Source organism: Pangasianodon hypophthalmus, chromosome 17 (genome assembly GCF_027358585.1).
Source record: "Pangasianodon hypophthalmus isolate fPanHyp1 chromosome 17, fPanHyp1.pri, whole genome shotgun sequence".
Taxonomy (NCBI): domain Eukaryota; kingdom Metazoa; phylum Chordata; class Actinopteri; order Siluriformes; family Pangasiidae; genus Pangasianodon; species Pangasianodon hypophthalmus.
Genome location: NC_069726.1, coordinates 20,969,007 through 20,993,640, shown reverse-complemented (window position 1 = coordinate 20,993,640; position 24,634 = coordinate 20,969,007). Strand labels below are relative to the sequence as shown.

General features: G+C 39.0%; 1 protein-coding gene across 2 annotated transcripts in view; it reads left to right on the top strand.

Annotated features, from left to right (window-relative positions):
- Positions 1 to 24,634, top strand: part of kcnn2 (potassium calcium-activated channel subfamily N member 2) — a 50,501-nt gene that overhangs the window by 13,719 nt on the left and 12,148 nt on the right. The window contains exons 3-7 of one of the 2 annotated variants that reach the window (XM_026942498.3): positions 4,565 to 4,983; positions 9,432 to 9,573; positions 9,803 to 9,913; positions 10,644 to 10,771; positions 20,879 to 20,887. In XM_026942498.3, coding sequence (XP_026798299.3) covers positions 4,565 to 4,983; positions 9,432 to 9,573; positions 9,803 to 9,913; positions 10,644 to 10,771; positions 20,879 to 20,887 — 809 coding nt within the window. The remainder of the gene's footprint in view (positions 1 to 4,564; positions 4,984 to 9,431; positions 9,574 to 9,802; positions 9,914 to 10,643; positions 10,772 to 20,878; positions 20,888 to 24,634) is intronic. The other variant, XM_053241523.1, reaches the window with a different exon arrangement.

The following is a 24,634-nucleotide window of genomic DNA, read 5'->3' as shown; positions in this document are numbered from 1 at the left end:
CATACCCTTCACACCCCTAGCAGATTTCACTAATGAGCTCTCGTGCCTAACAAAGGAGGGGTGTTAACTAGTGAAATCGGGCATTGTGCCGCAGGGTCAGATCAAATACCCCGTAGCCTGTGACGAATGGCTGCTGTATAGACTCTGCATCGGGAAACTGTGTGGACTTTTTTCAGGATTTGCATTAAATCAGCACTAGACTGGGCTTGCATTCTGTGGCCCATATATTTCCCAAAGCAGTGTATTTGTTATCTGAATCCGTACTGTCCGTATCTGTATCTGTTTAGTGCTCTAAATATCCGTATCTGTATCTGGATTTAAGTGGGAGTGTACTAAACTGGAAGGTTTTTTTTTTAAATATGAACTCTACCGCTCTGCCTCCAGAAACACTGGAAAGCACTTGGAAAAAAACAGGGCTAGAAATGACAGCACTGACAGCATGGCTCTGACAGTTCCTCAACCTCAGCTACATCACTCCAGTAAACAACTGGTCTCAACTAGAGATGTGCGCAAGACTGTTTATTTTATCCCGATATTTAAAAAAAAAGTAACTGACATTTTCTAACTAATTTAGTTGGTTCTAATCTCAAAATACAAACAAACAACCCTGCCCAGGCAGTTACTAAAGATGAACGAGTGTCCACTGTAAAAGCAGCACCACACGTTAATGTTAATAAACGTCTGTCTTTATTTGTTCCGCAAGCTTCCTATCTAACCACGCACTCGCAACTTCTGAAAGTAAAAACCAGAAAAACAAAAACCAGATGCCCTGTGAAACTTTCTGGCAAGTTTTCTAAAAAAAAAATCCGTTTAGAACACATTAATCTGTTTATTCTGCATAATGTGTTCATATTCGGTTACATCCCTAATGCAGTGTGAGGGTGGAGAAGTGTTAGTGGTTATATACTTGGGAAAAAAGTTCCATGTAGCACCCTAAATTGTCTCGGGGGAAACCCTTAATTGTTCCATGTAGAACCCTATAAGATTGGTTTTCCCATTTATAAAAGGTTTCAAGTAGAACCTCATTAGAAATATAGACAATCCAGCGACCTTTTGAGGAACACCTTTTTCTACACACTTAAAAAAATTAAAATCTGGAATGAGTCGTTGTTGTTTTTTTCCTTAAAGATTCTGTGTAGAACCCTACATTAATAGATTTCCCATTTATAAAACCATTTCAAGCAGAACCTCATTAGAAAGATTAGAACTGTTGAACATCCAAAGAATCTTTGAGAAACCTTGTTTTCTAAAGTCTTAAAAAAAGGTTAAATCTTTAATGCTTTTTTTTTTTTTTTTGGTTTGTCTCATATAGAGTCTATATAGAGCAACAATGGCTTTCTTATTTGGAAAAGATTTCAAGTAGAAATTTCTTTTCATTTCTAATGATGAAAGTTAGAAGTTTTGACCATCCAAGGAACCTTTGAGGAACCTTTGGATCTTTGGTTTGTCCCAAAAAGGTTCATTTATAGAAGGTTTCTGGTAGAACCTCATTAGAAAGGCCGCTCAAAGAACATTTGAGGAAACTTTTTTCCTGAATGAATTGTTAGTTTGTTAGTTATAAAAGGTCTCATGTAGAACCTCATTAGAGAGATAGAACTGTTGAATATTAAATCAGGAATGGTTCTTTGGTTTGTCCCTTAAATATTCTGTGTAGAACCCTGAACCGAAGATTTCCATATCAGAGGCTTCCAAGTAAAATGCCTTGAGGAACCTAAGAACTGTACATAATGTTTATTTAAAGAACCATTGAAGAACTCTCTTTTTTTGAGAGTGTAAATGGATTTAAAGATGTTTTGGTGCCACTACACACATTTCTACTGTGGAAATCTTTTCAGGAACCCAAGAACCTTTACATAAACTTTTCAGGAACCCATGAATTTTACACAAACCTTTTCAGGAGCCCTGGAACTTTTACAGGAACCTTAGGTACATTTGTACAGGGGAGAAAAAAACATATTATTTCCTTTTCTTACAACAGCATGTCCCCAAGTTTGTTTTAAACCACATCAATTTGTTGATTAAACTAATTGAATAATGTCAATTTTTATCTATTTTTAGTTACATTTAATGCTGTGGAATGTTGGTAACAAGTTAGTTCCTGTTAATACTTGTGTTATAGCAGGTATGAATAATCATTCCTTCACCAGCCTCTTTTTTTCCCTGTCTTGACAATAAAAAAAAAAAAAATGCAGCTTCTCATGTAATGGAAAGAAATGAACGTTTTTGTTCATTTTTAGTCTTATATTATCAGCAGAATCTGCCATGTAAGTCCCTATGAATTAGCTGTCAGTATATTTGCCTTGCAGCCAGAACTATTGTCAGAGCTGCCGTTATAGAAAATTAATCAACACCTTCTGACCAATCACAATCGAGAATTCAAAAGGACTGTTGTATAAATCACTATAAAGAGCAACACAACGTCACTCGCAACAAGAATTTCATTTGAAAAGCGCTCGTAGACTCGCCTGCTGTTTGAACAGTAAACTCTGTGAGTGCCTTCAGAATGCGCAAGCCTCATTGAAATTCATCGCGTCAGGAGTTTATGCTTTCCTCCTGTCGTATCTGAGAGTTGCAGACATGCCAGATAGAGTTGAGAGAGTTGAGTCTGAGAACAGGAAAGAAAGATGAAGAGGGAGAACGGTGAAATATGTGGCGCTGACGGAGAACGCCGAGTGGACCTTGAGGTGACAGACAGCTCAAGGAGGAAGTAGGGAGGGAAGTTTATCTGCGCAGATTATCAAGGAGGGGAGCCGCTTTGACAACGCACCCCTTTGGGTGGGAGTTATTTATCGAGCCGAAGGTGGAGGCAAGTCTTTTTTTTTTTCTGATGGAGGAGAAGAAGGAGGGGGAGATGTTGAGTGGTTCCCAGGCATGAGCCAATTGCAGAGAAACATGGTGGCAGTGCCTGAAAGATGGGCTCGAGAATGAACAGTGAGGGATGAGTGCTGGCACGGGCTGCTGAGCTGAGATTGAAATTGCAATGTATGTGAGTGTGTGTGTGTGTGTGTGTGTGTGTGTGCGTGTGTGTGTGCTGAAAATAGCAGAGGATTCTTCTCAAACCATAGGGAAATGGACGCAGTCACAAACACACTGCTGGGTAGAATCTCCCTAAAGATTATAACACAAAGATCATAGTAATATGCTAAATATGATATTATATGGCGCAAACAGTGCTCATGTTTACATGCAAAGATTTTCATCATTCCATTGCGAACTGCAAATTCTGAATGAACGATTCATAAAAACAGCTTACACTGCTGAAGATCTCTGATCACCTGAATGTTACATGCAATCTGAACCTAATTTAATGGCCATGCGAGGTCTCAGCGTCTTATCGAGTCTTTATCAGAATGTAAGAATTAGCCAGTGTTTGCTAGTCTGAGGTCTTATGTGTTAAATGATGTCAGTCTCAGCAGAATCTCAGCTGCTTCCAATGTTCTTATTGAAAAGACAGCAGGAGAGACATTATGCGAAACATTATTAGATTCTCTTCCCCAAATCCAACCTCACAATTGTTTTTTTAATCTAGTAAAAACATGCAGTATGAAATTGTTTCTTCACAGAATCTGCATTTTTTTGTGGTCGTTAAATTGGTCGTTGTGTAATACGATGAAAACACGCACGTACAGAATGTAAGGTGATGGCGAAGGAAATTTTTGTCTTTAATGGACTATTAAAGGAGAAAGTTAATAATAATGCTGAGTGTAAGAAGAGTTCCCTGCTTTCCTCCACCTGACTCCACCCCCTCTGTTGAAACTATATATGCCATGGGAGCTTATTTTTAGAGTAACAAGAGAAACAAGAGACAGATACTTTTCATGGTAAATTTTTAGAAGAAAAAGGATACTAATCTGTACATTTCCTCGACACTGAGATGATCCACTTCCCTTTTGTGCCTTTAATGTGTAATGTGATATAGTGTATACTTTAAAAAAAGATTTAAGGTACAGAACTGTTTTCAGAGTAAAGCTTTAAAGGTAAATTATATGGACCTTTCTAGGTTAAAGGTACCACCCCAGTGACAAGGAAAGGTACCGTTTAGTACTCCTTTTTCTGAGCTTACAAAAATGTGATTCAGTTTTTCTTAGGTATCATTGAAATTATATAGTTATTTATAATATATAGTTATAAATTAATTTACTCTTTCTGTTTATCAAAGTTACTCGTTGTGTATTATTGTTGGTAATACTCATTGCTGAACCAAAAGTCCAGAGGGTGGAGTCGGACCTGATCCAGCTCCTCCTACCTGGGCGGAGTTGAACCAGGGGGGCTGAGACACCTCTGTGTTTCAGGCTGGATAAGTGTGTTTGTTGTTGCAGCGTCTCATGGGTTAGGGGTTAGGGGTTAGGCTTATAGGAGGAGTTGGATAAGGTTCGGCTCCACCCCCTGGACCTGCTGCGACAGCTATCTCGATTATTAGACTGCATGTAAATATGGTGATTATTTTGTGCCGATTTGTCCCTAATTAAATTACATATCACACAGAAGAATCATTTGAAACACAGTGAATTATTTGAAATATAATATTTCAGTCTGTTTTCAATTTTTTTCCGCACCACCTCAGCTGTTTATGGTAGACAACGCAGCGGACGACTGGAGGATAGCCATGACGTACGAGCGCATCTTCTTCATCTGCCTGGAAATCCTGGTTTGCGCCATCCACCCCATCCCAGGCAAATACACCTTCACGTGGACAGCACGCCTGGCCTTCTACTACACGCCGTCCAAGACGGACGCCGACGTGGACATTATCCTGTCCATCCCCATGTTCCTGCGCCTCTACCTGATCGCCCGCGTCATGCTGCTGCACAGCAAGCTCTTCACGGACGCGTCATCACGCAGCATCGGCGCCCTCAACAAGATCAACTTCAACACACGCTTCGTCATGAAGACCCTAATGACCATCTGCCCTGGCACCGTGCTGCTCGTCTTCACCATTTCCCTGTGGATCATCGCCGCCTGGACTGTCAGGGCGTGCGAAAGGTGTAGCACACACACAAACACACACATACACTGTTCAGGCTGGGTTTACACTCCAACACACACGGTTACCGTTCGTATTTGTCACTGCACCCTGCAGCGTAGCAGAGTGGCATTAAAATTCTGTTTACGTTCCACGCTAGAAAGAGCAGCGCTAATTAAAACAGCATTGATTGGGCCTACAGCGGTGACACATCTGCTGTTGGAAAACAGTAGCATGTTCTCTTGTCAGTGTTTTTTTATCATCAGATAAGGGACTGCAATCTAATTTAGCCTTTCCTTGGCTCCTTGAGGGACGCTGTCAAAGTTATAGACACCTTCACACAAAGAGGAACATGTTATAGTGCTATTCACTATACACAGTATAAAAACACTGCTTCTCAAAAAGACTCCTGGGAATTCCTGCACTGCAGATATCTGTTTTTCCTACACCTGACTCATCTAATGAAAGCTTTGATAATTACCCGATTAAGATAATTAGGACTACAGCAGAGGTGCTGTGCTGCTACAGAGAGAAAATGTCACATATTCGGAAGTGTGAGTCGCAGCACTGAGGGGCTCTCCTAAATCCCCTGTCTGCTTGGGAAAAGTATGTACATTGCGGTGTTTCGAGTTTATTAGGTATACTGATATAGTAGCTAATAAACAGCCACCTTAAAACATTCACTTGAATAGGAAAGAATCTAGGATAGTGGAAAAGGGATTTGTGAAGGTGTCTGTTTTTTCGTAGCAGTTCCTTTTGCTTTCTGCTGAGTTTATCAAATGATCAAAAAAAATAAATAATTGTGAGGGGCTGCTAATTATTAAATCTTCCGCACACCAGACTTGCCTCACTTTTGTCTTTATGTTGCCCATAGTTATTAAAAAACAATCCTAGTATCTTGTTAACATGTTCACTGAAGCTCCACGAAAGTCCGTCTAGTAGAGTCTGTCCATTTTTGCTAATATCTTTACCTACAAGGCAGTTGTCTCTTTTTTACCGAGGGACGAGACTTGCTATCTTCTTACTGTTTCAAGCAGTGGTCTGCTTTTGGCTCTCTGACCACTATGTTTTGTCTAACATCACATCCAAGCAATTCAATTAAATTCAATTCTGTTTTACTTGTATAGCACTTTTAACAATGGATATTGTCACAATGCAGCTTTACAGAAATATATAAATTCCAGATATAAATTTTAAATTTATCAGTTTATCCCTAATGAGCAAGCCAGAGGCGATGGTGGCAGGGAAAAAACTCCCTGAGACTTCATGAGGAAGAAAACTTGAGAGTGCGATTATAAATAAATCCCTTCTTTAACTGTGTATTACATGGTCAAAAAGTGCAATTGTGCAAAACTGTTTGTGGGAATTGCAGTCCATATCAGCCATCATATCAAAGCTGTTTGTATCAATTGCAGTCCAAAGTCATCTTCATGGTTTCTAAGTGGTACCATCCACAGTAATCTCAGGTGTCTTTAGGCTGAACATATGGGGCCATCCTCAGCAGCAGCGAGTGATTTCCAAGTGATGAGAAGTCCAACCAGAAGTAGGGCATCCAGATGGATCAGGCAGGTCCAGAGAGAAGAAGGTGTCAGGATCATTGGTACCTCAGGAGTACCATCTGTAGCTTCACAGAGAGAGAGAGAGAGAGAGAGAGAGAGAGAGAGAGAGAGAGATTATCAGGACTCAGATTATTAGGTAATCTCATTGTCATGTAATGGTTAAGGACAATGTGCATTGTGTGCAGAGTGCAAGCAGGGACACCGGCAAGACCAGCTATCACAGCATAACTAAAAGGGAGAGCCAGAAGGTAACACAGACATGAGGGCGCCCTGGGGCATAAAGCGGCCAGCCACTCCACCGTCAACAAACCTGAGTGAAGGCGAGAGTGTTGGGGGGGACAGCATCCAAACATCCCAGTTCACCACAACACTGCATGCCTGTGAAACCTCCAAATCTGCGCCTTTACCTAAGAAAAATCAGTGTGGTTGCTGCTTTAGCTCCCAGTGTAGCGTAGCTATTCATTAACCTGGCATTTTATTATAGGGTAGCTAGAGCGTAGCCAAGTGTCAGCTGGTGTATAGACAACATTTCACCTGAGCTGTGTGTCTCACCCACTCCGAGTTTGGAGGATTATATTTGGCAAAAATTTGGTATTTTCTTGTGTTGTTTTTTGAAGTGATATTATTGAAGCATAATAATTCACTTATTGGCTTCTTTGTATTTATGAACAAGTGACAACTTCCATTAATCTTCTATATAATTATAAATCATTCAGCCTTTTTCTTAATTTTATACAAATTAGTTAGTATGGTCACATGACAAATGCAAATGATTGGCAATTGTAAATTCCTCAAAGAAGTTCTATGGCACAGGATATCGTCCTGTCAGTGTCACTCAATTCTCTACTCTAACAAATTCAGTTCTTATGTGTGTCCGGGCTCCAATCAAAAATGGAAGGAAAACTTAAAATCATGATACTATTTAAATGCATATGCACAAACGTCCACATCAGTAGCTGCTACAAGAGGCAAACTTAGAGTAACACCAATGACTTGGCACTTGCTACATACAGGGTTAGTCACAGCACCTGTAACTGAAGGAGAATGCATCTTATAGTCTTGAAAATATGTTAAGCCATACTTTAACCAAGTTTTGAAGTAGCCCTGAACTCACAAACTCCTTTGAGCGTCTGACCAATCATAGGTTTTGACCAATCATAAGCAAATAATTAGAGCGTTATGATGTGGTTCCTGTGAAATTTTAGCCATTGAACTTTTAGCCAGCATGCTAAGCTAACTACCTAGCTAAGTTAGATAACTAGTGATTACAAAGGCAAGCTAGTTTAATAGCATAGTGCTAGCTAGCTAGAGTTAAGATTAGGATGGGAGGAGCACCAAAACATTTTAAACAATGTATTATTCTCCAGGTTTTTAATAGCTTAAGATGACATTTTAAGGAACATACAGTGCAGGGGTTCTCCACTGGGAGTGAGAATAAGTGTGTATGGCTCTGTCTCCCTGTCATACCTCGCAGTCTGGAGCGTTTCTCAAGTTTCATTCCTGGAGGTGCTTTGTGAACGGTCATTTAGGGAACAACCTGTTTAACAGCACGCTTGGAAAACTAGGACAAACGCCTGTCAGGTCACCCTGACGCTTCAGTTTTCAAAGCACACAAACTTGTGATTGGATTAACACAATCTGATGCTACAGATGGCAGCTCATATCTGTGGCTTGCATATTAAACGTTTTAATATACGCTCTCTTAATTAGCTAATCTCTCTGATTAGCTCTCTTTTTTTTTCAGTGTAGCTGCATTCATTATGAGGGAAAAATCTGATCCTCAATCTTAAATCAATATGGACCAGAGAGTGAATGTTACAGAAGTGCATTGCTGCCACCTAAGAAGAAAACTCCCTATCGGTATCTCATTAATTTGAGAAAAGTTACTTTTCTTGTACAACGATCTTTTTACTAGCAGAAAGTATCTCATTATTATGAGAAAACATCTCATTATTACAAGAAACCTTCTTGTTATTGTGAGAAAATGTCTCCTTATTACCAGAAGACATTGCAGTACTACAGGAGAACATCTCTTTTACAAAAAAGCATCTTGTTTCTACAAGAAAACATCTCATTATTACAAGAAAACATCTCATTATTACAAGAAATTTCTTGCTATTATGAGAAAATATCTAGTTTTTACAAGAAAACATCTCATTACTACATGAAAACATCTTGTTACTATGAGATAATGTCTTGTTACTATGAGATAACATCTTATTACAAGAAAACATCTGATTGTTTACAAAAAAGTCTATTTACTACCAGAAAACATCTCATTACCAGAAAACATCCCACTACTACGAGAAAATATCTTGTTACTATGAGAAAACATCTCATTGTTACAACAAAATATTTTATTTTCATGAGAAAACGTCTCATTATTACAAGAAACCATCTTAATATCAGAGAACATTTCATTACTACGAGAAAGACAAACTCTTTAAACATCCCTTTATTAGAAAGAAACATCCTGTTACCATGAGATAACATCTCGTTACTATGAGATAACATCTTGATGCTACAAAATCATCTTGTTAATATGAGAAAAGCATCTTACTTGATGTTTTCTTGTAATATCAAAATGTTTTCTTGTCTCGAGACATTTCTTGTAGTAAAGAGATGATTTCTCATAATAACCTGATGATTTCTTTAGTTACGAGATGTTTTCTCATAATAATGAGATGTTTTCTTCTAGCTGCTTTCTCATAAAAATGAGGTGTTTTCTTGTCGAAACAAGATACTGTTCTTGGAATAACGAGATACATGTCTCGTAATAACAAGATACTTTTCTTGAGATGCTGAGGGGGATTTTTTCTTTGAGGACAGTAAAGTGCTTCTGTAGAATGGAAATCTCAATTAGTTTTGTCGATTTTTAATAGTGTGTGTTCATCATGCGCATGCTGTAGGTACCACGATAACCAGGATGTAACCAGCAACTTCCTAGGAGCCATGTGGTTGATCTCAATCACTTTTCTAACCATCGGATACGGGGACATGGTCCCTAACACGTACTGTGGCAAAGGGGTCTGTCTTCTCACCGGGATTATGGTGAGTCTGCTGCTCGCGGTTCGTTTTTTTTTTTTTTTTATTTCCAGTCATGTTCCTTTGGGATTCTAAAAGCAGGACTGTGCTTCTGTAAAGTGTGTAGCTTACTGATATACTGCTGTAGTGTTATAAAGTACAGTGGATAGAGTGATATTGCTGTTTATTTTGCTGTAGGAAATCAAACTCGAGGCAATATTTAATATTTATTTCCCCCCCCTCCCCCCCCTCCCAGGGTGCTGGTTGCACTGCTTTGGTGGTGGCCGTGGTCGCAAAAAAACTGGAATTAACCAAAGCCGAAAAACATGTACATAACTTTATGATGGATACGCAGCTGACAAAAAGAGTGAGTAAATTCAATTCAGTTCAGTTTTATTTGTATAGATGTTGTCACAAAGCGGCTTTCCAGAAATTCAGATGTACTATATACCAGTGAACTGTACAAATAAAACTAAAAGGACAAATAAAAGCAGTGTAGCGAGAACTTGGGGTTCCTGTGATAAAATAGGCTTTTTAAAAAAGGGTTTGTCAAGCGTTTTTTTGTTTTGTTTTGTTTTTTTTTTGGATGGTGAGTCACTGAATTTCTGAAAGGTTTCAACTCTGAGCTTTCTGAATGGAAAATCCACATTTAAAAGTTCTCACAGCTAGAGAAACCACACACTGTAGAGTGCTAGAAGGAACCTAGGTATCAAGGTAGGATATAAATTTAACCCTTTCATGCTTAATGTCCACACTTATGGACAGTCAATTTAAACTTCTTTTTTATAGGAAAATAAGATCCAAATCACTTGAGAGCATTATTGTAATCTTTACTGTATATTAAAAAATATATATTTTTGTGTCAGACTCCACTGAACACCTTTTTTACACACTATTTTTTGGGTTTTTTAATTTAGTTTTTGTCTTTTTTTTTAAATCTTTTTTTTACCTCCTTGTGTTATGCAACAGTCCTAAAGAGTCTGAAAATGTTCAGAAATGATATTTTCTATAATTTCGGTCTTCAGCACTACATATTGACTTGAATGTTAAAAATACAGTGCTGCAGTGTGAGTAACCGTGTATTCCCTCTTCCTCAGGTGAAGAACACTGCTGCAAACGTTCTCAGGGAGACCTGGCTCATCTACAAGAACACCAAGCTGGTGAGGAAGATGGACCACGCCAGAGTCAGGAAGCACCAGAGGAAATTCCTCCAAGCCATTCACCAGTACGTACTGTCCTTGTACCAGTGTTTCACATGTCAGTCTGCAGTTGCGTCTTCTCTGTGACCGGAACTCCGTTCTGAGCTCTGAATTGTTTGACACCTGTAGCGCAGGGTAACAGCGATGGTGGAAGCGTTGTTTCTAAAGGACAGCTTTATTTCAGTATCACCGCTGTTGATTATTATTTTGGCGTTTGGACAGGACAGTGGCAACCAGTTCTGTGCTGGGGGTTTATTTTCTGTACGGGGTTGTGTTTTCTCTGCTCTGGCACACTCTTCTGGTATTTTTAAGGGGTTTCACGAGCTGAATGAGTTGTTAGGCTTGAAATTTTATGAGCATTCTGTAGAAGATTGTCCTGACCCACAGTATCTGGTTTTAAATCTGAACCCAGCTCTGACGAGTGCCAACTGGAGACTAAATAAAGTCCAACAGCTCTAATGATGTGTAACGATGTAGTGATAGCTGTTGTCAGATCATCCGTAAACAAAATGAAAAAATATAATTATAGAAATAGTCATTTAGAACATTTTCACACATTTGACTTTTGATTGCACTGAATTTTAGCTGCTCACCCAAATGGAACCGATTTACTTCTTTTAAAATCTGTTTTTTTTTTCTATATACTATAACTTTGACCGTCCTGCCAACAATGCCAGTGACTCCAGCATGCTAGCCTGAAATCAAGGTGTATTCCCATGATTTAACACCAACAAGGTAATAAAAGTAGTGACGAAAGATAAAATATGGATAAAATGCACAATGAAATCAGTTAAAAGACTTTCATTCATCCTTAGTAGATGCTTAGATTAGATTCACTTAGATTAGATTAGTTAGATTCGGCGCCTGTTCCAGGAATACTGGATGGTAGATGGGAATACATCCCGGATGGGACGCCGGTCCATTACAAGGCATCATGCAAACACATTCACTCACTCATTCACACCTACGGGCAATGTAAAGTAGTTAAACCGCCCACATGCATGGGAGGTGAGAGGAAACCGGAGAACATGGAAGAAACCCACACGGATAGAACATGCAAAACTCTGTACAGGCAGTAACCCGAGCTCGGGATCGCACCGGGGACCCTGGAGCTGTGAGGCGACAGCGCTCACCACCATGCCGTCCCTCTAAGAAACCTAATACCCATCCCAATCCTGAGAAATACTTGAGAAATAATGTCAGAATCGGACTATTTCCACCTACGCAGTTATATCACGCTCTATCTGGTGTGTTAGAGCCGAGAAAACACACAGGACTGTTGGAGTTACTTAGCGAGAACTCAGAGTAAACTTGGCACAGAGTCAGTCTTAACCTTAAAGCTTTTTACATATCAGTCTTCCACAGTGTTACCAGTGAGCGTGCGCTTCCCACAGGCCTGTCTGGACTAAAAAGTCTTTTTAGTGGAAAATGCCCGTTGGCCATGTGATATGCTCCATTTCTACTCTTAATTTGTGCTCAGAAATCTCAGTGGGAGCCTGAAAGTGACTTCGAACGTGTAAATCCTGCATTAGCCCCACTGTTTAGCACCAACACACACTTTGCTTGACATTTATAGGACATCTAAAAGCAGCGGCGCACCCTGTAAATGTCACTCTGTTAACTTGGCAGATCGGGGATGTTAGAAACGTGCGTTTGTGTATATGTGTGTGTGTTTGTGTGTGTGTGAATCTCTGTGCGTGTATTTCATTTAGTTTTGAGGAAGAGAACTGAAACCTTAATTACTCGCAACGTTCTCTTTTAAATCTTAATAAGGAAGCCGGACAGACAAGCACTTGAAGTGAAAATAAAGGTGGATCGGGAATAGGGAACATTTTTTGAGAACATTCCGAACGTCCTGAGGCTCGTCCCGTCCTCCCTTTCTCCTTTCTATTCATGAGGGACCCTGTCCACCTCCCTTCATACACACACTAACGCGTTTTCTCTCTCTTTTTCTTTCCATGCTCTTTGATTCCTTTTTCTTTCCTCTCTCTCTCTCTCCATCTGTCACTTTTTTTCTTGCTTTTTAAAATCTGTTCATTCATCTCTTGCCTTCTGTTCATCTGCCATGCACCACTGGCTTTATGTTTAACTTGATATTATCAGCAAAGGAAACACTGTGGGATTGTAAATGATTTATATTTGAAGCTTACTGTGTCTCTTCTGACCCTCATGACAGACGTTTAAATCCGCTGTGCAAATTTATGCACTTTATCTTGTTGTCAGTGTAGTACACATTTTAACAGTATGGTAAAATGGTAAAAAAAATATCACCTTATGACACCTAAAGACATTTTCACAATACGCTATCTAGTGTATTTGTGGCGGTCTGGGAAAACCCTTCAGAAGGTGAAATTTTTAGCGAAAGTTACAGTAGTTTAAAGTGAAAAGGAGAAAATTGCATTTAATGACTGAAAAACACTGACACATTGCTTGTCTAAAAGCAAATGAATTTAATTTGAAATTAATTTAATAGTAAATAAAAGAGCGATCCGCACAGGTTTCCCCGGTTTCCTCACACCTCCCAGAAACTAGCACTAGTGGATGCATTGGCCATAGGTGTGAATGTGTGTGTGTGTGTGTGTGTGGTGCCCTGTGATGGACTGGCATCCCAGGGTGTGTTCCCGTCTTGCGTCCAATGTTCCTGGGATAGACTCGGGATTTATCGGTCACTAAAGGTGAATGAATATAAAAATAAAACATATAAAAATAATAAATAAATAAAATAAATATGACCATGAAGACTTGAAAATCTCATGAAAATCTTTATACCCACCTTTATTCACAGCATACAGATGTTTATTAAACTATTTTCTTATCTACCATGATTTTTATAAGAAAATAAATATAACAAAAATATTTTTACATTGTTTTGGTGCAATGGACAGTATGTACAGTACATATACAGTATGTTTTCTTAAAGTAGAGGTGTCAGTGTATGTTATAGGCCCCCAGTTTTGATCACAACCAGATTTCTCGGCATTTCTGTCTGTTTTCTGGCCAGAATTTAGCCGATGTGAGATCCGAAGGGTTTTCTCACAGATTACCTGCAAAACAACAGTACTGCATTTAAAAGCCTTTGGAAAATTGTGAAATTGCATTTTTTACAAATACATTGAAAAATAATTTGGTATAAAGCGTAATTAAATATCCATTCAGCCACTTGTTACTGCGAGTAACCGTAAAATCACTAACAGTTCCCATATCTCATGACCTAATTAATCATAATATTAATAGTATATAAGCATATTTGCATATCAATTTTAGATACCTCTACTAAGCTTTAGTCTCATTTGCAAATTTTGTACCAAACAATAGTGAAGTCAAAAATGAAGTCAATTAGGCAAAATATTTCTGGTGTCCATAGTTTGCTTCTTTAGCTTTGCAAAAGAGCTATGAGGCTAATGTTGGTGTGTGGTTAGGTTAGCACAAATAGCATGCGCAAGTAATCACCTCAAACAGCTTTGCTTCAGGATCTTCAGTATCTCAAACTGACTTGCTGGTGTGGTTTCAGACCACTGTTTCAGACCAATGTATAAAAATGGTTAAAAGTGATGGTCAAATGGTCAAAAATTGTCTGTAAAACTTAATTCATATGATAATTTCTTTTGTATATGTATTGTCCTTAATACAGACTTAAATTAAATTTTGAGTAAGGATGCATTGATAAAATACAGGTACTGCGTAACATCGTGTCTGATATCGTGCTCATTTACACGTGATCCTGTGTGAGCTGAGTGTACCTTGCTACGCTAATGAACGGACAACATAAAATGACAGCGATCTGGATGTATTTCCTGATTAATGGTGGCAATCAAAGCAAAGCAGACTGCAAACTGTGCTCTGTAAAATTATCAAGTGGAGGAAGTACAGCGTCTTCCTGTAATACAAGTAACTTGATAAAACACCTTTATAGCATTTAAACAGTATCTTTAATAGCAGTGGAACTGCTACATGTGGGAGCACTTCACTTCTCCGAGCACTGAGACATGCATGCTTCATTAACACAGACAGAAACACAGCTAAATAAAATGTCATGTGCCTTTGTCTGAAAGACCAAAAAACGACACGTCCCTAGTTTTGACTTTTGGCACAAATTCTGCACAATGCTAAACTTTTAGCAATATTAGCCTCATATAGCCTTTATAATTTAGCAATATTAGCTTCATATATATATATATATATATATATATATATATATATATATATATATATAAAACATAGCTCCTGTGCAACATTAAAGAAGTAAACTTCAGACACCAGACATGTCTCAGCTGATTTAGGGTACGAGGTGATATTTGTGTGAATTTCTTTTTTGGATAAACTGTTCCTTTAAAGTCGGCTGCATATGACATGACAGATTCTGGGGAGATAAACAGCTGAACAGCTGACAGCCACTTAGCGTTAGCATTCCATTTCCAACCCATTTTTTTATTAGCCACCTTCTGTACTACTCATTTATTATGTAAAGCTGCTGCTGGTTTATTCAATGTCATGCAAAGTTATGCTAAACCTGACGGACTGTCCTTCTGCTACAGGACAGGTTTAGACCTCTTTAGGAAGTCAATTGTGATAGGTTAGTAGGAGTTGCTGCAAGGCGCGCACACACACACACACACACACACACGAAACAAGATTAATGAGCTTGGTTTAATTCTGCAGTTTTCTGCCTGGGAAAAAAAAAACATTTCTGTCCTCCTTGAGACATAGTGAGTGTGTGTGTGTGTGTGTGTGTGTGTGAGTTTATACTGATCGATATGGCTAGCCAGTGTGTATATATTAGCCTTATGCACCCCTTCCATGATCCCTGGTAATGGCCTTTGTGTAAAAAAAAAAAGAAAAGAAAAGCCTTTTGCCTTAGATGTCATGCTGAATGTACATGCTAGCTCCTCATTTGCAATAAATGTAAATTACAGCATGCTAATTAGAGGCTATTAGCATTCACCTTGTGCTAGTCATGTTAGACTTCTTGATTTTATTTATTTAATTTTCTTTGGCTACATCCCTCACGCTTACACACAGCAGCAGAGCACTGTAGTGTAAATCTTTTCAGATTAAAACACCACACCTTTTCATTCTTACAACTTCTAGACTTCTACACTTTTAAACTATTGCTAAATATTTTGATGCGTCAAAATATTTGACCATGCCACATTAGCAGGAAAAAGACTATGCTAATTAGATTGAACTAGTGCACATAAGCTAATGCAAGTCTATGGAGAGTTAACACACTACAGTTAACACACTTTATGTTCAACTAATTTTAACCAAGTTTGCGTAGTTACATTTGTCTTAAATGTCTCAATATCTCAGGTGATATATCTGCACTGCTGATAATATAAGTGAGTTAAACTGTTGAACAAGATAAATTAAACAAGGTATATTTTGTGACGTAAAATCACAAAGCATAAAATTTTGTGTTAAACAAATGCTGTACAGCAACCTATTCATCATAATAACATAACATAATGTTAGCTACAGTTGAAGCTCAACCGTGGTTACATCATGATAAGCACAGTCTACAAAAAATCCAGTCACAAAACTAACAAATATTATGAACATCAAGTAAGAACTGAGATCGAGTTAGGACAAAGCTACACGGTATTATTCAGTATTCTTTACAGTAATGTTGTCAACCGTAAACAACTACAGCCCTGTTGATGTGCCATTAGTTCTGATTGGTGACTGGGGTAATCCTGTTATAAACAGGTGCTGATTCATGATTCATTTCCATCCAGATTGTCAATAGCCCTATTTGGACAGAACTAGATTCTCTGGATGACATCTGCGGTAAAACGTTTCACATCCTGACAGCAGTTTCATTAATGCAGGATGAGTATGTTCCTACGGGTTATTTTTCCTAAGAACCACAATGTTTTCCATTACACATGGTCATATGTTGTTTTATACACTATATGGCCAAACGTATGTGGAGTATTGAACATCCCATTCCAAAACCATGGGCATTAATATTGAATAGTTCCTCTTTTACTGCTATAACAGCCTCCATTCTTCTGGGAAGGCTTTCCACTAGATTTTGGAGCGTGGCTGAGGAGATTTGCCTGTTCAGCCACAAGAGCTCATGAGATCTGACACTGATGACGGGTGAGAAGACTTGGTGCGTAACCGTCATTCCAATTCATCCCAAAGGTGTTCAGTACAGTTGGGATCAGGGTTCTTCCACACCAACCTTGGCAAACCATGTCTTCATGGATCTCACTTTGTGCACACAGGCATCGTCATGCTGAAACGTGTTTGGGCCCCTTAGTTCTGGTAAAGTTAAATACAAAGGCATCCTAGACGATTGTGTTCTTTCAACTTTGTGGCAGCAGTTTGGGAAGGACCCATATATGGGCGTGATGGTCAGGTGTCCACATACTGTTGGCCGTATAGTGTATGTATTAGTGGTTTAAATACAGAGAACATTTACAATAATTTGAATTTATTTGGCAGCATCTAACATTATATTAAGATTATATAATTAAAGAACTGACAGAAATACAACCACTCATTCATTAAACTTTTAAAAACTAAAAGTTACCTGATATTGCGTCATATGTGAGTATAAAGTGGCTTTCTGTCATTATCTGTCATTATAATAGCCCATTTAATCAGCCTGTTTTTCAAGTTTTGCTATTTCTGATACATACGCTGTGCAGCTAAATACAGTAAATCAGGATTAAGATTATCACACCACTACAGAGTTGGCAAAAATAAGTAGTCAATTTGGACAGGATGGAAATAAAATCACAGAGGAGCACCTGCAAAAGATGGAATTACCCCAGCTCCATGTGTAAAGCAAATCCTGCATAAATAGGGCCAGTGTCTGTTTTTCTCCCTCCATCCCTGAGAAAATACATTCTGCCTTAATCATTTTAGTGTAGTTTGGATAGATATCTCTGTAAGTTTACAAGGAAATCTAGGTGCTGTATTCAGTCATCTTGTTTTGTATGTATGCAGAGATTATTTAAAAACTATATAATAATGATAAATGGTAATTTTTTTGCTACTCTAATCGTTAGGGAGCCATGTTATTTAGAGTGTGGGATTTCAGCTCCAGCGCTGGTCGCGAAGTCATCCTTCACTGCACAATCCGGTGTTTTCCCTGCTCTAACACAGCTGACTCAACTCATCAGCTCATTAACAAGCCCTTCAGGACGTTAAAATGTGTGTGTCAGCGCAGGGAAACACTAAAATCTGCACTGAAACAGGGACCAAATTGCAGAACACTGCTATACGTTATTGTTTTGGACTGTTATTTGCTTAAATGGGTTTTGATTAGAGGTTTTATAGTCTTTTTTTACAAGGCTTTTGATATGTTTAGCAGTGTTTTACAGATATACTTGGCATTTGGTTCTGAAGTGGCTTTGAAATTACGAGCCCTGTTTCAGCAATTCTGTTTATGTAATTGAATGCTAAAAGTTCAGCACTCAAAATTAGGTCAGAAACATGAATTATGAATGTGTCTTCTTTTTTTAATTCTGTAACACTGAGCCAGATTTAACTGAACTGTTTCTTTAAGGTAGTTGGCGCAGTTCCATACCCATAAAGATCGAGTGTGGGTTCCGAGTGCGGCAGCGTGCAGGGCTAAAGGCTTCAGCATTTGATTATTTGTTCAACTCAGTCCTTACCAGCATTCACTGCATCGCTTCACAGAATCAGTACATTGATTCTGATTGGTTTCTGTCCTTATTTTTGCTGATTGCCCTCATACAGGCAAAGCCGAGCAATAAGAGGATGTGGAATAGCACAGAACTGGGTGCATGGGATAATCAGGGGGAAAATATAGCAGCTGTTCTCAGATCAGTGAGGCACTAGGGGGACTGACTCAAAGGAAAACTGCTAGACCTTTGATTGAGTCTTTAGATTGAGTGTAGATTAGCTGACTTTAGATCAGTGGGTCCTAAAATGAAGCATAAAGCAGCTGATCTCAGATAAGTGAGTCAGTCCTCAGAAGGACAGTATAGAAGCATTGAGCCATTAGGGGGTGGTGTGTATAGTAGCTGGCTTCAGATCAGCAAATCCTCAAACGCTCAAATGCTGATTTGAATGCAGAAGCTGATCTCATATTAGTATGTCATAAAATGGACCGTGAAGCAGCTGATCTCAGATCAGTGAGTTCTCAAATTGAGAATGCAGCAGCTGATCACAGATCAGAGAGAGTCCTTAGAAGGCGTCTGCACTATCTCATATCAGTAAGTTCTGAAATGATGTGTAAAGCAGCTGATTTGAGAACAGTGAGTCCTCAGGGTAAGCAAATACCAGGTACTGCCAGGGAAGTAAAGCAAATGTACTTTATCAGACCTTAGATCAGTGAGTCCTCAAATGCACACAACAGCTGTGGAATGCTATTGAGTCTTGAAATGGAGTGAAGCACCTGATCTCATATCAGTGAGTCGTTAGTTAATACATCTCAGATTAGGAGTCCTAAAATGAATCATGAAGAAGCTGAACTCAGTACAGTACAGCTGATCTCATGTCAGGTCAGTCTTCATAAGGACAGTATAGAATCAGGATCAGAGAGTCATTACGGGGACTGTATATTAATTAGCTGACGTCAGATCAGTAAGTCGTAAAAAAGCGAGAAAAAAGCAGCTGACCTCAGATCAGTGAATCCTGAAAAGAGTCGTATAACAGCTGATCTCAGATCAGTGTGTCTTCAAAGGGAATGTTTTTTAGCTGACCCCAGTTCAGTGAGTCCTCAGATGGGAACAAATATCAGCTAATTTATGAGGCCTCAAAAAAATGGAGTGTATATCAGCTGATCTCAGATCAGTAATTTCTCAGAGAGTGTGTATTGCAGCTGACCTGAGATCACCGAGTCCTAAAATGGAGTGTCCATCAGCTGATCTCGGATCAGTAGTTTCTCTGAGAGTGTCTATAACACCTGACCTGAGATTAGTAGTCCTGAATTGGCCCAATGACAGATCAGCGTGTCCTCAACGTGTTCTGAAATGGACAGCAGGTGATCCAAGGTCCATGTACTTTTTGGTCATTCTATTTTTGTGCATCAGAGAGCTGATTTAAGCCATGTTCAGCACAAAAAAAGGCTTTTGTTTCACTACCATCATGCGACAAAATCTCTGGAATCTTTCGGAATATGATTCCATAGCCATATTTAAAGCTAATTAAAAGCAGTAGTCATAGGTGTATTGGCTGGCCTTGACCTAATGATGTACAGCCCTTTTTCTGTTTTAGGTTGTTGACAATTTCAAATCAAATAACCATTTCCTGGCATGAAAACAAAACAATCAAAAAAGTACACGGACCATCCCAGAGATCCCAAATCCAAGATCAGTAAGTCTTCAGACGGACCTTATAGCAGCTGACCTCAGCTCAGTAATTCTTCGGACAGTAGTTGATCTCAGATCAAGGCAGGGAGGGGCGGCGCTGATGATGACAGCAGGATGCAAGGACGATGATGTTCCAGGGATGAAGGTTACCTGTCACAGTGTTTGCATGTTGCCAGAGCAGAAAAAAAAAACAAAACGTGAAAGGAGAATGAATGAAGGAGTCAAAGACAAGAGGATGTCAGGTATCACTCTGAATACTCAAAATTCCACTGGGCCATTAATATTGCACAGTGACACTGTAAAGCCGTGTGTGTGCGTGTGTGTGTGCAATTCTGCTACTCCGCTGCTGTTAAAGTGTGTGTGTGGGGTGTGTTTGTGTGTGTTCTGTAACTGATGCCTGTGTGTGCAGCAGTCCATGCACCACCTGCTGTGTCTCTAAGCCTAGGAGGAACATTAGAGAAAGCTCCAGGATGAGCCTGTCTCATTTATCCAGCAAAACACAACTGCTTCTGCTCTCTTAGCGAAGGTCACGCAGAAACACTCACACGCAGATCCATTTTTATATCAGCTGATGACTCAAAACAGAGCCGAGTTGTAGCTTTAATGGTATTGGCTGTTGCTGGGGCAAAGTACGCTGTGCCAAATTGGCAGCCAGGATGAACGCTGCATCTAATGCCAAAGAGCAGTTAATATTAATGTAGTATTCTATATAAAGTATGTGTACGAGTGTGTGTGTGTGTGTGTGTGTGTGGAATTAATCGAATGAATGACTGAACGATGTGATGATTCATTTGTCTGTTTTGTTTTCCCTCCTTTCCTGTGTGTGTCAACCCAACTCAATAGAGCGCGAAAGTAAGTGCCTCGTGCCTCCAGATAAACACCTGCCGTGTGCATGCGTCTGAAAGCTTGTCTTTCTACCCCGACAGTCTGAACACACCAAAATGGCACTCCCTCATTTGATAAGTGAAATTCATCCTGGATTTGTTTCTTCTCACTTATTACTGATTCTGTACTGAACGCCTTGGTACACTTTCTGCTGCGCCATTCCTATATTTCTATATTGACACTTTTTTTTTTTCATACCTGACACATTCCACACGCTGACAGGACTGACCATGCAAACACACGTTTCTTAAAGGTTTGGTGATAAATTTTCACAATTTACATTTACCCAAATGTAATCAAATTAAACAGCCAAGATAATTTTGCTTCCTCGGTTTTGCACTTGAGCCACAATAGTAATGTGGCTAAAGTAATGGAAGTCTATCTCACCCAAAATTTTATTTTTGTAAATATCTCCCTCCAACAAGTCCTCTAGTTGCCACTTCTTGCAGTTTGAAGGCGAATCCAATAAGCATCAATTGACCAGAGACATCCTAGGACATCAGTTACTTTGCCAGCTAGGGCCTGACTTAAATCAGTCTACAAAATGGGATCCTGAGTAACATAAAAGCACTCGAATCGCTTCAATGCCACAGCCATCTGAGTCCAAGTGAGCAAAATTGTGTCTCTGGATGGGTGGAATGGCATTACTCTCTCCCCCTGTCAATCACAGCGACACTAGCCATTCGTGGTTGTTTCCAAGCTCATGTATGCAGAAGAGGGTAGATAGCGCTTGGTTTAGTGTTTAGCTGCCCTGTGGTGTAGCATGTGTAGCTTTTCTAGAAGATGCGGTGGCTAGCTTTACATGTCTCAGAGGAAGCACGTGTTAGCCTTCACCCTCAATGATTTGTAGCTGTCATGTGATATGGGAGAGCTGGCTGGTGGGTGGGAATTTCCCACGACCAAACTGGGGAGAAAATGAGGTTAAAAACATAGTTATCATTTGTCGTTTTTTGCTCAGTGGTCATCTTTGATTTGACCTCTAAATATATGTCTTTTCTTTTGGTCTTCACTGCAAAAAAATGATCTTAGCCAGTGAACATATCTTGAATACAGGCAAATTTATCTAATATGTCTTATTATGAGATTATAATAAATCAAATGTTTACAATTACAATATGCAATATTACAATATGCATTTACAATTTCATGCTTTGAATGTTCTTAATCTTTTAGCAGATAATTTTGCTTCTTTCTAGAAATGCTTAAAATTAGAAAAATGAGAGCCAACAGAAGACTATTCCAAGCTTTAAATTAGTAAAACAAAATGGTTTATAATCATAGATTAGGTTTATTGTAATCTTATAATGGGAAATAATAGATGAACTCATATATATTAAAGATATATTCACTTTCATATTTTCACGCAGTATTTTTTAAGTTTGACATTTTGAATATGAATTCAAGTCATTTTTCCTTGATTAAAAAGTTCACTCAGGCTGAAATATAGACATTGCAATTAATAACTTTTGCACATTTTTATACATGTCTCTGTGCTCACTAAGAAACTTACTAAAAGTTTAAAGTGATTCAGATGATTATATAGACATAATTTAAACTTAAATTTGTAAATACAACCTCTATTTGCTATTTCACGCATCATTTATTTAAAAATGAGGTTATGTTGCTTAAGGATTGCTATTTTTTTTTAATATATATATTTTGGTGTGTATTTACAGAAAAGATTTTAGGTGGGATAAACTTCCATTACACTTGAGTGCAACACTAAAAAGAAAATTAGATTGTGTAGATTTGATTTTTTTCACTGAACCATTCCATTAACACCTCCCAGTCCAACACACTCCACAGAACACAATAATGACCTCACATTGTTTTTTTGTTTTTTTTACACCTTTTCCAAATGAATTTCAATTATTAATGATGGAAGGTGTTTTTCCTACCATTGCTGCATGAGTGTGATGATCTGAATCCTTTAATCAGGTAGCTACTGATTAAAACTCGGGTTTGCTTCCATGAACCCAAGGATGACTGCTATCAAGTTTAAGCTCTGAAGTTTCTCTGCCCTCTAATTACACACATTTAGCAACCTTACTATCCAAAAAAAAAAAAAAAAAACTGTGGTGGTTCATCTTTGGGCTCGGGGAACCAGATGTACGCCTGGAGCTCCATCTGCCTTCGACTTTCCTTCCATATTTTCCTCCTCGGTGGCCCGGAGTGTGCTGAGAGCCAAGAGAAGGGTGCCATACTGATCTGGACTTGTGGAATTTCATAACTTCCTGTGTGCACAGGAAGTGCTGTGGACTGTATGTCATATTGAAGGGCTGAGACACATTTTATGGCCAGTCTATCAGATGAGGGGGAATGAGGACTGGAGCCTTTATGACTCAGAATGTGTGTGTGTGTGTGTATGTGTATGTGTGTGTGTGTGTGTGTGTGTGCATTTGAAGGTCAGAATATGCCTGAGGGACACCCCTGCATGTCCCTGTCCCTTTCCCAAATCCACACCATTCTGCTTTTGAGCCAAAATGAGCAGCTTTCTCTCTCAGCCAGCAGGAACCAGCTCACTCAAGCAGCTCTGTAAATTAGATACAGGATAAACTTGAATAAACTTGAACGCAGCACATATGAGTGCATCCTCACTGCATTACTGTCCCTGATTTAACCGTTTCCATTTACTGAACCACTATGTAGTAATGTTTTATCCTATAAGACCACAAGATTAATGGCCCTTGAACTTCAACACCTATTAAAGCTGGATGTAAACCTTGTAGGTGGTCAGTAACTCCAGAACTAATGGTCTGTGAGAACCCTTCTCTCTGATTCGATTTGAATTGATTCAGGGGAGCTGTTCTTCTCACAGACAAACAAAATTCAAAATGGCCGCCACACAACAGGATTAAAGGGATGTTAAAGCCACAGAAGAAAAAAATCAAACGCACACGACTAACGACAAATATAGTCAATCTGAGATGTTTGCTGTGAAAGTTTGCTTCTTTAGTTTTGCACTGGAGCAACAAGGCTAATGTAGCTAACGTGATGTCACTCAGACTTGCCGATGAGGACGCAGGATTGGGGTTAGACTGCACTCTATATAAATGAATAGAGCAAAACTCTATAGCGGCAGCCATGTTGGATAACCAGAATCACCATTTCCCTAGCGCAGTTTGCTATTGTTCCGCCTCCTAAAGCTTGAAAGCAGAAAACTTGTAGTTATACTACAAGCTCTAACTGTTATTTGCTATTTTAGAACATTATTTATTTGAAAATTTGATTATGTCCTTTAATATTGTCGTTGAAGTGAGTACAGGAAAATTCAGGGACAGATTTATGGAAAGATTTTAGTCGAGACAGACTTCCCTTACTTTTAAACCACAAGATGTTTGCAATAAATTGGAAATTTTCTCTTATTCTAGTTCTAATGTCTGGTGTTGGAGTTAATGTGATGGCCCAATTTTAGGGCACATTAAGAGTGCAAATCCGGATTAGTCTCCCCTGTAGAAGAAGCTTCCACAATTGTCCTGTTTTTTTTTTTTTGCAGTGTGGTGACATTGGCGCCCACTGCTGGCATTTCTTGTCATTACAGCTCGGGGTTTCTGTAAACCAATCTCTCTGAAATTGCTCCATCTGGGCCAATCTACCCTCTGTTTCCCCCGGCCTTTACACTGGGCTCTCTCTGATCTGTGTCATCAAATTCACATACACTAATTACAACATTTGGAGCGAACCTCTCCTCAAAATCAATCCCCGAACTCGCAA